The sequence below is a fragment of the Culex pipiens genome, chromosome 1, assembly GCF_016801865.2.
Source record: "Culex pipiens pallens isolate TS chromosome 1, TS_CPP_V2, whole genome shotgun sequence".
NCBI classification, from domain to species: Eukaryota; Metazoa; Arthropoda; class Insecta; order Diptera; family Culicidae; genus Culex; species Culex pipiens.
The window spans coordinates 23,801,895-23,816,374 of record NC_068937.1 but is presented as its reverse complement, the minus strand read 5'-3'; the positions used below and the strand labels follow the sequence as shown (position 1 = coordinate 23,816,374).

At 32.8% G+C, this 14,480-nt stretch overlaps 1 protein-coding gene across 1 annotated transcript in view; it reads left to right on the top strand.

Annotated features, from left to right (window-relative positions):
• The window catches only part of LOC120414538 (lachesin), a 171,435-nt gene extending 157,329 nt beyond the window's left edge, over positions 1-14,106 (top strand). The window contains exons 6-9 of the mRNA XM_039575749.2: positions 1,905-2,033; positions 6,897-7,016; positions 7,137-7,307; positions 12,495-14,106. Coding sequence (XP_039431683.1) covers positions 1,905-2,033; positions 6,897-7,016; positions 7,137-7,307; positions 12,495-13,039 — 965 coding nt within the window. The 3' untranslated portion in view covers positions 13,040-14,106. The remainder of the gene's footprint in view (positions 1-1,904; positions 2,034-6,896; positions 7,017-7,136; positions 7,308-12,494) is intronic.
• Positions 14,107-14,480: the final 374 nt, after the last annotated feature.

Genomic DNA, 14,480 nt, shown 5'->3' with positions numbered 1-14,480 from the left:
AAAATTCAGATAAAATTTAGATAAATTTAAGATAAAATTTAGATAAAATCTAGATAAAATTAAAAAAAAATTAGATCAATTTAGATAAAATTTTGATAAAATAAAGATTAAATTTAAATAAAATAAGGATTAAATTTAGATAAAATTTAGATAAAATTAAGATTTTATTTAGATTAAATTAAGATTGAATTTAGATAAAATTTAGATTTAATCCAGATTAAATTTAGATAAAATTTTGATAAAATTTAGATTAAATTTAGATTAAATTTCAATTTTTTTTTAAATTAAGATAAAATTTAGATAAAATTCAGATAAAATTTAGGTAAAATTAAGACAAAGTTTAGATAAAATTAAGATAAAATTTAGATTAAATTTCGCTAAAATTTAGATTAAATTTAGGTAAAATTTAGATAAAATTTAGATAAAATTCAGATAAAATTTAGATAAGATTAAGATAAAATTTAGATAAAATTAAGATAAAATTTAGATAAAATTAAGATAAAATTTAGATAAAATTAAGATAAAATTTAGATAAAATTTAGATAAAATTCAGATAAAATTTAGGTAAAATTTAGATTAAAATTAGATAAAATTTAGATAAAATTTAGATTTAATTAAGATAAAATTAAGATAAAATTTTGATAAAATTAAGATAAAATTAGGATAAAATTTAGATTTATTTTTGATAAATTTTGTTAAAATTTTGATATAATTTAAATAAAATTTTGATAAAATAAAGTTAAAATAAGGATTAAATTTAGATTAATTTTTGATAATTTTTTTTAAAATTTTGATAAAACTTAAATAAAACTTAGAAAAAATTTATATAAATTTAGATAAAACTTAGATCAAATCCAGATAAAATTCAGTTAAAACTTAGATTAAATTAAGATAAAATTTAGAAAAAATTCACATAAAATCCCGGTGAAACTTAGATAAAATTAAAAATGAAAACTTTGGATAAAACTTGTGTAATATGTATATTTAATTTATTTGAAATGTATATTTAGGTATAATTTAGAAAAAAAAATTTAAAATTTGGATAAAACTCAAATAAAATTTAAATGCAATTCAGATAAAATTTAGATAAAATTGAGATTCAATCCATATTAAATTTCGATGGTTTAATGATAAAGCCATTTAAAATGTTTAGAAACTTTCGGAGAGAACACATTTTTCAAACAAAAAAAAACTTCAGACATCAAATACCCCACATATGGTCCAAGACTAGCAGATGTTCTTACACGTCTTTTGTAACTATCTCCAATAACTTTGATTAAGACCCCCCAGTCCCGGTCTTGACTGCCAAAGCAGTCAATAATTTATAGCCTAGACAGCGCGCTGATGATGGTATTTTTCGTCGACAGAGGGTACTCTTCCCAAAAAAACGTGTCAGGATTTCCTTTCCCCGTCGTTCTCTCGCACCCAACCGAGAACATCAAATGATACAAACGGATGATTTTTTGATTTATGGCACTTTCACTGCCGAACAACGTCATAATCCTACCAATTTGCTCACACCAAAGCGCCCCTTTTCTCTCGGGTCACGTCACGTTGAACGGGGTGGAATGTTTTAGGGGGGTGTGACCTATTTTGGGTCCATTTTCGAAAAAAAAATCTGTCTTAATCATGATTAAAATTGTTTTTAGATGATTTTTGTGGTAGGTCCAAAATAGGTACAACTAGGACGAAAATAGGGACATTTAGGTCGAAATAACATCCAAGCACCCTAGTAAAAGCAAACAAAAGTGGTCCAAACCATTCCGGGACGCGGGACAGTCACTTTTGGCACGTGATTCTGTCGACACTCCCATTAACCCCCTTCCCAGCAGGAAGTAATTTGTCATTTGATCTGTCCGGTTCAACTGCTTCCTCAACTATGGTTCTTCTTCTTCCTCTTCCAGTGAACTCGTACCGCGGTGAGGTGCTCAAACTGACCAAGATTTCACGCAGCGAGATGGGCTCGTACCTGTGCATCGCGTCCAACGGCGTTCCACCCTCGGTGTCCAAGCGGATATCGCTGAGTATTCACTGTAAGTTTCTTCATTTGAACAAATTTTCGTTTTAACTTATTTTTCTTAAATTGATTTATTTTTTAACAGTTTATTAAGGAAAAAATAACAACTTCTAATTAGATGAACCACAATTCCCACAAAATTTGACATCTCACAGCTCACAACTGACACGCAAAATTTCATACCAACTAGAGCCAACCCGACAATCACACCTCGACAGCTTCACAAACTGGAAATGTAGAACTTTTTGAATGTTTGCACAAGCCAACAATCTGAGTTGTTTTTTGGTGGGACCGTCAGAAAACGTAGAGAAAGTTTCACTTGGACATGCCTCGGCGAAAAGTGTCAATGACACACCTTTTTCGGTGGGAAAATGTTGAGGTTAGTTTTGCGTTCCAGAACGCACGATGTTAGAAGTGAGACGTGTTCGAGGAATTCGAGTCGTACATATGATAGTTGGGTTTACCAAATGTTTTGCACATTGGATAGTAGTAAAAATAAGAAAACAAATTAAGAATCTGAACGAACAGGTATCATCGATTTTCAAGATTTTTGATTCGATTACTTTTTTGAGAGACACTCGCCGCTTTGGCGACTTTCACCGTTTGATCAATTAAAAATTTCATCTGATTTTTTTTCCATGTCATAGTCCAGGCCACGAACAAGCTTCTGCAATAAATTTGACGTTGGTCGAATATGCCAGACCAATTTCGGACTGTTCTTCTTTTAGCCTTTTTGGATTAAAAATGGTTTGTGGTTTGTATTTGGCTAGGAGGTCATCTCCATGTTTCAAATTGTCACCTCCTAGACCAACCGTCATTCATACATATCGACTCAGAATCATCAGCTGAGCAAATGTCTGTGTGTTTGGCTGTACGTAGACATGTGTACCGAATCAATGTCACTGAAATATCTCGTCACAGACTGAGCCGATTTTGACCGTATTGGCCTTTTTCGAATTGTCTTAGGGTCCCATGAGTCCGTATTGAAATTTATAAGATTTAGTAAAGCACATCAAAAGTTATGCTTAAAAAACTGCTGCATATAAATTTGTCCATTTTCAAAAAGGGGGGTTTTGCATAAGAACCTGCCATATTATATATACTTTCTTGTGGATTGAGAATTTTCAAGATCTGACTTACCTATCAAAAATTACAAGCAGTTTAAAAAATGGTCTGAATTTACATAACCTCAAATGGTCGGGTCTGATCGCCACAAAAAAGCCGTGTAGAGGGATGCCATTTTCCTCAAAGGCGGTGTCTGTATAGTCTTGACAAAAAGTCTGTAGGTAGTCTGTTTTTTTACTTATCACTTATTTTTATTAGGACCTCTTAGGTACTGTGCTCACGTTAACGGAGATCCATAAACAATGTGGACACCTTTCCAACGAGTCTACAACATTGAAGACCTGGCAACCTGTCTCGTGTTATGACCACTTAAGTGATATGATGTACTTTTTTGAAGCCGAATCCCATTTAAATGTACGTAAACTATGTCCGGATCCATCATCCGAACCATCGTTAGTTAGGTTATCAAAAACACTTTTCAACGAGTCCACAACATCGAAGATCTGGCAACTCTGTCTCGAGTTATGACTACTTAAGTGATTTTTATGTACTTTTTTGAAGCCGGATCTCACTTAAGAGGCAGTATTTGTAAATTCTGCTCGGTTTATTCTAGAGGTCGTATCGAGGTGCTCCGATTTGGATGAAACTTTCAGCGTTTGTTTGTCTATACATGAGATGAACTCATGCCAAATATGAGCCCTCTACGACAAAGGGAAGTGGGGTAAAACGGGCTTCGAAGTTTGAGGTCCAAAAACCCTAAAAAATCTTAAAATTGCTCGCATTTCCGTAAAACTTCATCAATTGCAACTCTCGTAGATGCATTTGAAAGGTCTTTCGAAGCACTTCAAAATGGGTCATAGACATCCAGGATCGGTTTGACTTTTTCTCATAGCTTTTGCAAATTACTGTTAAAAATTGATTTTTTTTTAAACCTTAATATCTTTTTGCAACAGCCTCCAACACCCATACTCCCATAGGTCAAAAGATAGGTAATTTCATGGACTATAAGCCTACGGTATTAACTTTTTGGCCAATTGCAGTTTTTCTCATAGTTTTTCGATTTTTCTACAACAAACATTTTACAACGTTAGTTTTTGCCCTGTAGGCCTCCATAGTGGCACTTTTTTGGTCTCAACTTTGTCATATTCAGAATCCCCGGAAAATTTCACGTTAGTTAGAAGTATTGAACCTGATACAAATTGATTTCAGTTTGTTACACTCAAATTGGCCAAGAAACTTTGAAGTTTTTTGAAAAAAAAAATGTTTTTTTTCTCCCTGAATTTTCGAGTCAATTTGAGAAAGGGGAGGGTCGTTACAAAAAAATTGATAAATATTTTCAACAGCCTAACTTGACCAAAACTAAATGTCCATTATATCATATAGCTCAAAATCTGACACTTTTTGACTACTAAAGCTATTGAAAAATGAAAAAAATACTTAAGGGGAAGAGTTTGTCAAAAGCTGTTTTTTAATATCAAGTTGTTAAAAAAAATATGTATTTAGAGTGTAACTATTTTATTCTGAATAGGAATCTAACCATAATCTACAACTTTACCGAAGACACCTAAACGATCGGAAACTCCCTTAAAAGGTACAGATTTTCGAATGTTTTCATAGCGCCTTTCAATGGACAATTCTCAATTTTGTAAGAAAAAAAACTAATCTTATTTGGACATAAGGAAACAATGTACAATGTTTTATACTATTTGAAAAAATGCAAAAATCAAAATATTTTTGCAAACAAATAAAAGCAGACGAACTGCTAAACTGTCATAAAGTGCGAGTTTGTTAGTTTGTTTGCCATAGTGTAATACCTTCTTAATTGATTCTGTATTTTTTATTCCGGCACATTTAATATTACGCCCTTTTGATATGTTAGTCTTGATTAAACAGTTTAGAAAATATTTTTTTTTCGAAAAGATCGGAAAATTTTACGACTGTTTCATATTTTAACATTGTAAATCGGACCATTAGTTGCTGAGATATCGACATTAGAAAATGGTGGGTTTTTTGGGTGAGACTTAGAAAACATCAATTTTCCTGTTTTTAACCCTTTGCATGGCAATATCTCAGCAACTAAGTCCGAAAACGCAAAATATAGAGAATTTTCTCAGCTTTTCAAAAATATTTTTTTCAGGAGTGGGCAAACATGGGCAATATTTTAAAAAAAATGAATAATTGCCACTATTTTGAAAAAAGTTACATAAAAATGGCTATAACATGAAAACGGTGCCCTTTATCAAAATTTCCGAAAGTATTCTTTTATTGCAAATTTGATTTTACATCGAAAAATGAAATTGAACAATTCGATTTTTTTTTTAAATTGTATTAATTCAAAAAATCGGTCAAAAAAATTTTGTCCATTCTGGAAATTTCTGAAAAGTTTACATTTGATGTCCTCTAAAACATATCAAAAAATAAAAAAAATAAAATAGAGTTTTTTTGCAAATCAAGTTTTAGTGACAAAAAGTAAAATTAAAAATCACCAAAATTTGTTTTACCGTGTATCATTTTTTTCAGTGTAGTCCACAACCATACCTACAACTTTGCACAAGACACCAAATCGACCAAAAAATTCCTTCAAAAGATACAGATTTTTGAATTTTCATACATCATTTTTGTATGGACAGCTGCCAAATTTGTATGGAAAATTATGTGGACAAACTAATGATGCAAAATGGCTTCTTTAGGCAAACCAAAGGCACAAAAAAAGTTTCAGCCGGATTAAAAAATACAAAAATTAAAATTAAAGAAAAAATACCGATTCCGTAGAGAACTGCTCACTAATACCAAATGGTGATAAAAAATATATTTAATGAAAAAAAGTTGTAATTTTGGTCGAGGGACATTATTTCATAAAATATTTAGAGTGGCCTAACTTACACAAACTTTTTTTTATTAACATTATTTTTGCAAATTCATAAAATTGACCCTAATATTAGTCGAAATCCCGAACATGAGTTAGTTCTGCCCCCATTGGATTTCAGTGGAGTTAGGTTTGGGTGTCTAAAATTGGCTACTGGTTCAAGCGACAATTATTTGCGTCTGTTTATCTGTGGTTCTACAGTTCCTATTGCAACATTTAAATCAATCTTCAAACTAATATCGAAATAGATTCTAGATTTCTCAACTTAACCACTTAAAGTTAACCCAACTCCCAATATTGTGTCACCCAATACCCCCGGAGGAGTTCAAATCACTGCTCACACTCGTCGTTCCGCAAAAACTTAAAACCAACAAAACCACCCATTTTGGGCATGCTTGTCACGTACGCCATTTTGCAACATTCCCACATGACAAACCGGGTGGCGTCCCGTTGTCGTCGTCGTTCATCTCCCCTGGTGAAGACGACGATACGAAGAACAAGAACAAGTGTCCCGTGGCTTCAAAAACCTGACGACTACTTGGATGGCGACGAGTTCGCCACGTGGCACAATCTGCCAGTTGGCCACGTGTTAGTGTGCTAATTTAATACAATTTAGCTGCTGCTGCACAGGCAAATGTACGTGTGTTTGTGTTTTTGGTTGTGTGTTTGGCTTGGCTAATGTTATGAAAAACACAAATCTGCGCTCGTTTTCGTCCCGACACGTGTGCACCACAATGACGAAACTGGCGGGTGTCGAGAACGTGAATACGTTCATGTACGCCTGACAATGCAAATTAAGGTGACGACAAGTGAGAAATTTTGAGAAGCTGTTGGCTAATTTTGAGACAGGTTGCAGTGAAATTTGTTTGATTTGTAATGATTCTTCATTTCTTTTTCAAAAAACTTCAAAAACGACATTCATTTATTTTTTTCTCAATTTCTCCACAGTCCACCCCGTGATCCAGGTCCCCAATCAACTGGTTGGCGCGCCCCTCGGCACGGACGTGTCCATCGAGTGCCAGGTCGAAGCCTCGCCCAAATCCATCAACTACTGGGTTAAGGACACCGGTAAGTACCACCACCCTCACAATCCAAAAAAAAAGTAACCCCTTTTATGGACCGACCTTCCTGTCTTTCTGTCTTCCATCTCTCGATGCTTTGACTTTGACACCTTTCCGTTCCACGAAGGAGAAATGATTGTGTCCTCGCCCAAGTACCACGTCCAGGACACGCCCAAGTCGATGTACGAAACCAAGATGTCGCTGACGGTGCGATCGTTCCAGAAGGAGGACGTCGGATCGTACCGGTGCATCGCGAAGAACTCGCTCGGGGAGGTTGACAGTAGCATCCGGTTGTATGGTGAGTTTCAAAAATGGTTTTCAACACAATTCTTAGTACTTTTTCTGTGGTCAAATGTTTGTTGAAAATAAAGTAAAATGTAGAAATATCTAAACATTTATGACTACAATTTTTGAATAATGGTTTTTTTTTTCATTATTTATGTTTCTGTACTTCATAGATTTTTGGTATTTTTATGTTCATTTATATTGTTCAGTTTTTGATTTTAGGTCTGTCCTACAAACTCTAATCATTTTTGTTTTCCTGATGGCTGTTATTCTGTCCAACGCTTTTAACCATTTAACGCCCATGGATACTCCAGAGCACCATCATTTTTTGTCTTCAAAATTGAATTTCTCTCTTTTTCAACCTGGTTCAAACTGCATTAGTTTATATAGAATCTTAACTTATAACCATTAAAAATTCATCCAATTTGGTCGATCCAGTTACGAGTAATGGTGAAAAACGTAAAAAATCTCGAGTTTGCTCTGGGCGGGAAGGGGTTAATAATTATTTGAGCGTTTTTCACATTTGTTTCATATACATTCCAGACTCGATTATCCGAAAATCTTGAAAAACTTCACTTCGGACAATCGAACTATACATTTTTTTGTCTAAATTTTGATTGTCGAGTATAACCCCTAAACTACTCGAAAGTATTTTAGAGTTTTAAAATCCAAGGTGGCAGTAAAAATGGGAGTTATGAAATATAAAAAAAGCATTTTGTAATTAAATAGGCAATCAACTATTCAAATTTGAGTTAAATGAGGTCGCAAACTCGTATTTGATGTTAAAAGTAATAAAATAATAAAAAATCCAGTTTCGATTATCCGAAGTACCGTAAAACCTTTGAATCAATATGAGCGAACTAGAAAAATGGAATGGAACTAGAAAAATTATCAATCCAAAGATTTCAAAGATGTAAAAATACTTTATGAAGATTCAAAATTGATTTGAAAATTGATTTTTGAAGAAAAAAAATAAAACCGATGTCCGTCTAAACGCGTCGTGGGTCTTAAGGATTAAGATACACTCCAAAAATTAAACTTTGTTTTGAATCTTTTATCAATTCCTGATATTTTTTTCTTATTTTCAAACAATTTTAAATGTACATACACGCAGAAATATAAGGCATATATGAATCAACAAAAGATTTTGTTAATTTGAACATCAGAATTTTTTTCAATCAACGCTAAACGTCAAAGCTACTTTTTTAAAACAACAAAAGAAAAAACAAATTCGGCGTTGACTATATTCAACAAAATCATCAAACCTCCTACAAAATATTTTTCTGCGTGTAAGTGCACCAAATCTAGTGCTAAAGCTATTATTATTTATTTATTTTTTTTTTTGAATAAATTTATTGCATAAAAATGATCAATAATCTGGTTTTGATACTTTAAAATAAACACACACCAGTTTTTGATAATAACAAATTTCATCAATAATTAAAAAAAAAACAAATATTTGTTATGAAATTTGGATCAAAAGTTTAAGAAAAAGACGATTTATAAAAAATTGCTCTGTTTCAGGAATAATCATAGTTTTTTTTTCATTTTTTCATAATTTCTCATCATATCGTGATTTCGAGAAGGCTTCAAAATTTCTCAGAAAAAATTCTTAGTGTATTTTTATAAACGGTCAAACTTTAACACTTTTAGAGATTAAAAATGCTTATTTTTCTAAATCGACTGAATCTCTAAAAAGATTTCTTGAGTGGAAAATAATTTACAGAAACTTAAATTTCAAAAAACTGCACAAAAACAGTACCTTAAAATGCTTTAGAATTGTACTGTCCAAAAATCACATAATATTTGTGGACTCAAAATATTGAAAAAAAAAACCTTTCTCGAGTTTTTTAAAGGTTCTATGAGCTTTTGTGTTTCCTATGTTTAAAGAATCTTTTTAAAAAACTCTAGATTTGTAGAAAAGAAAAATATAATGTTTTAAAATAAAATTAGAATAGTTTGAAAATGTATGTTTTTGGTAATATTTTGTTTGGTCTTAATTTTGAGAACAACAGAATTTTAATAAGATTTGTGTTGGCCTAATCTGGCGACATCTATTTAACTTTAAAATATTTTTTTTCGTGCATTAAAATATTTCAAAAAAAATGAAAAATGAAAAATGAAAATTATGTTTTGTCTTAGTTTTTGAATATATGGGATTTATTCAGAAATTAAAATCATAAAACAGTGTAAAAAAAATTATTGGGTTGTGTATAAATATCCCGTGTCTGATCTGATTTAGCTTGTTCAACCGAAACTTTCACAGGTTTGTGATTGTTAATGGTATTATTGAATTTTAAATTAAAAAAAAAATAAAATAAAATAAATAAATAAATAAATAAAAAAAAAAAAGACAACAAAAACAAAAACATTAACCAGGAACATAAATACAAATATGATTTATAATGGAAAATGCACTACATATTACTGTTGCAAGCTTCAAAAGTCATATTTTCAGGAGTATAAAATAAAGATAAAATTTTATAAAATGTGTTCTGTTGAAAATGCACTTCAAAGTAGCAATAAAACTCGAGTCTTCCAATTCAAAATACTGAAAACACTGTCACAACTTTTTTTTTGTTGAACAAAAATTATTTAAATATTATTTTAACAAAAAAAAATCAAACAGAAACTTTCTTTCCACACTATTTGAACAAAAATCAAGATTTTTTGTTTTAAGATGATATTGAAGAAGAGAGTCTTATAAACTTCTAAAATATAGGTAATTCCTTGATCTTTCAAAACAAAAAACTAAAACAATCATTTTATACTAATGAAAAGTATGTCTGCTAAAGCTTGCAACAGTAGTTTGCGGTTTATTTTCGATTATTAAACATGTTTTGTATCCATGCAACTGGTCAATGTTTGATTAAGGAAATATGATATGTATTCATAAAAATCTTGTAATACCCTATCAATCTTAAAAAAACCTGTAAAAATTTCGGTTGTATCAGCTACTTCCAAGCTGAATCAGAGCCTACCGGTGTTATTTGTACACATCAATTATGTAGTAATCTATTGATCCTGTAAAAATAATATTTAAATGCGGTATTATGATTTTAATTTCTGAATAAATCCCACATATTCAAAAATTCGGTTAAAACTTCATTTTCAAAACGTTTAGCGGTTTGCAACCTTCTACTAAGTTGTTTCTTGTCTAATTTTGCACAATATGATGAGAAAATGATACACGAAACACATCATTTGACAAGTTTCCTGGACTGTTATTTAAAAGTTTCAAATAAATGATTAAGGATTATAAACAAAAAACTTAAAATATAGATATCTTAGAAATTTTCCGATGAAACATTTCGCTCTAAGAAGCATTGGAAAGCTGAGAAAATTTTCTATAAGACACTTTTAAAACTAGAGATGACTATTTTTTCTCCTTAAGGTTGCCCAGAAAACACGCCGTGGGGGCGGTGGATGATGCAAAATAGTGTACCACGATTTTTTTTAAACTTGGGATTTGTATCTTGAATGTGGGAAATAATTGAAAATATTGTCAACAAAGAAACGTAATTTCTTAAAGATCTATAAACATTTATTTTTGACATTTTAATATGCTTGCTTTAGTAAATTTTCATTTGTTTTAATAAAAAGAACAAAAAATTTCACAAATGCTTCAATAGTTTCCAAGATTTGACTAGTGGATAAATGATGTAAAATTAGGTATCACTGAGAAAAACTCGATTTTCAAAAAAAACAACTTTCAGGGATGTATCTCAGCAATCAGCTATGAGGCCATCCATAAACCACGTGGACATTATAGGCACTCCATACAGAAAGATTTTTTTTTGTATGGACAATTGTCCACGAAGGAGGGGTTTGAGATTTCCAAAAAAGTGTTTACGTGGTTTATGGACGGTCCCTATCCAATCAACAAAATCGAAAAAGGAAAAAATTATACAAAAATTATTTTTTCACATCGCCAATACCAGATTTTAAACTATCCCGAATACCAACGCAAAAGTTACCTTTTTTAGTTTTTTAAAACAAATAAGGCCGTTGCAAATATTTTTTTAAGTTTATGTCCCTCAACTCTGACTGGAAGGGGGGGGGGGGGGTATTGACGGAATTTTTTTTCACGAAAAAAAAACTTTTCGTGAGATTGTACATTGGTATTTCATGAAAATTTTAAATGTTTTCAAAGGAGTTCAAACACGCTAAATATGATTATAAACGCACTGGATTTTTTTTTTAACTGGTTTTCGGTTAATAAAACTTAAATTTTCGTTAAAATTTAGAAGTTTTTCGAAAAATTATTGGTTTACCCCCTGATTATTCAGGCCGACTTTGAAGGGGGAAGCGACATAAACTTTGAAAAATGTTTGCAACGGACTGAAATAATAAAAATAGAAAATACTTATTTTGGAAATGATAATAATAAATAGTCAAATTAAAAATCTCGATTTTTTCCGTGTACTTTTTTTCTTAAGCAGCGATGTAATAATCATCATCAAAATAAAATCTTTGAATGCTAATCATGAGAAAAAATCCGAAGCATGGCTCTCCTCTCTCGCGCACGAAAGATCGGTAAAAATAATCTAAAAATCATCATCTTGATTATTCGGTGGTAGATCTTTTTCACTACTACACTGCAAAGTGTTACGTAACACGTCGAAAAATTACCTGTCACATTTTGTAGATGTGTGAATGTGTGTAAACAAAATGAAATAAATATTTTTGAGTGGTGCTAACAAGGAAATTCACAAAAAAATCATAATCAGATTGATTTTCTTGGAGAATTTCGGGAGCGATTTTCTATTGCGTGATTTGCCTCCTCTCTCTTTCGCGAGTGAAGAATGTTCGCAAGCGAAATTGGTTTTTTTCGCGAATAATCCATCCCCGCTCTAAAGTCTCAATCATAAACTACAATTTGCCGAAGACAAGACAAGACAAATCGATCAGCAAATCCCACATTATAAAATTTTGAATGGTCAGTCCGCAAAATTGTATGGAGCATGGAAAAGAAACTCATGATGCAAAATGGCATCTTCTGTCATAGGGAATGCTCCACTCCAATCAAAAGAAGATATACAACATTAAATATATCGAAAATCATTGCGAAATTCTTAAGGATTACTCATAGTTAAAGCAATATTATGTATTCTTGTGTAATCTGTTTAATTTTTAATATTGTTGTTTGTCATCTAGAGGACATTTCCTAATTTTCTTCCGCCCTTTCTCCACCTTCCAGAAATCCCAGGCCCGAACCGCAAGGTGTACGCTCCCAAGTACGGCACCGACCAGAACGACATCGTCAAGCCCGGCCAGGAGCGCACCTCCGGCAAGTCCAAACTGTCCTATCCGCCGGACGACGAGGAGCAGCAGTACGGCGGCGGGTCGGCCGAGGACTTTGACGAGATCATCGACACGATGCAGCACCAGCACGGCCACAGTCACAGCCACAGCCAGAAACCGACGGCCCGGTCACCGTTCGGGTCGTTGGACCATCCGAACAGCATCAACGGACGGGGAGGTGGGTCCGCGAATGGCCACAATGGTGGAGGGTCCAGTAGTAATGGTGGCAACAATAAAAATCTGATAGCGATGATGAACAATGACATGGGCACGAGAAAGCCGTTTGTCATTCCGCCGGGAGGTCGAGGGCCGGCCGGGGATGGGAGTTTGGAGGGGAGCGGGGCGGGTCGACCGGGGAGTCAGGTTTACCTGGCGCTGGTTCTGGTTCTGGTGGTCGGTAGTTGCTGGGCCGCGATGGACCATCGCCTGCGGCGACATTAGTGGCGGATTATTTGGGGACTGCGGCAGTGCCAGCTGCTCTCTTAGAAATCTCGTGCAGGTTATAGCAACGCAAAACGGTGGTCAGTTCTCTGGGAAGTCGGCAGTGTAACAGTTTCAAACAAAATCAAGTTTTTTTAGACATTCTTTCAGTGTGATTTTTTTAAACCGTGAGCTTTATTGATTTACTCTCGTCAGTAAAATATATTTTTCAGTGCTCCGTAAAAAAAAAGTTTTACGCAAAATGTTGCCAGTCTTAGTTTTCAAAAATTTCTAACTGGAGATCAGAATCTGTAAATATGAAAATAAAATATCGGTGAAAATTGTTTTTTCAAAATATTAAGGTTTTTGAATTTCAGTACGGATTTTTAATTAAAATGGCCTATAAGGATCGATCTTAAAAAATATTTCTAAAAGTAAATTGTAGAGAAATCTCTTACCTTTAAAACGCCTTTTTGGGTTTGTAAATCCGTTTTGATTGTCAAAAGATATTTCACATAAAAGACAACAATATTTTGACTGATTTTTGAGTGACAAAGATGGCCCCAGAGATTCAAGGTCAAGTGAAAGTTCGCTGCTCGATTACTCTACAACTATAAAAAACATATATTTTTTAAAGGTCGATCCACATAAGGCCATATCAATTAAAAATCCGTACCAAAAACCTTTAAATTTAAAAAACGCGATTTTCACAGATAGAATATTTTCATATTTAGTGATTCTGATTAAAGCCGGAAAAAACACAACTTTCTAAGTATAAATCTCCGATGGGGTATCTTGGTTTATAATATTTTGTTCCAGCCACGCCGTGTGGATGTTTCAGGCTTTTCTGAAAGACACTCAACTCCCGGTGGTTGGTCACTTTTTTCGTTTGACACTTTTTTAGTTTGAACCCCGTTGGTTGGTCAAAGTCAAACTAAAAAGTGACGAACTGTCACTTTTTACATGGCGCTCACACACACTATCAAAACAAACGTTTGATAGTGTATGTGAACTCCGTATAAAGTGACCCCGTTCGTTCGACAACAGTTGGTGTCAAACCATCGGGGTTTGAGTGTACACGATTTTGAACCAAACATCATCAAAAACTCAAAAGTTATGAAAATGCACATGGGACATTTAAGCGATCAGGGGCAGTAATTGTTCACAAAAGTACGCATTTTCGAAAACATACGCAATTCAATGCTGGTATCAAAAAAATCATAGTTATGATACTTTTTAAATACTAAAAGTTTTCAAAAAACTGCTTTTTAAGAGTACTGAATTTTATGTTTTTACAATTTGGGTATAAATTGATCAAGAATTTTTCATACGTTATAGAAGTAATAATATTTTCAACTCAACTTGCTAAGTGTCACGAATTTTGTACAATTATTTTTAGAACATTTTAGAAAAAAAAATTGGAATAATTTTGTGAAAATTTGAAGCACATATTTTTACTTTC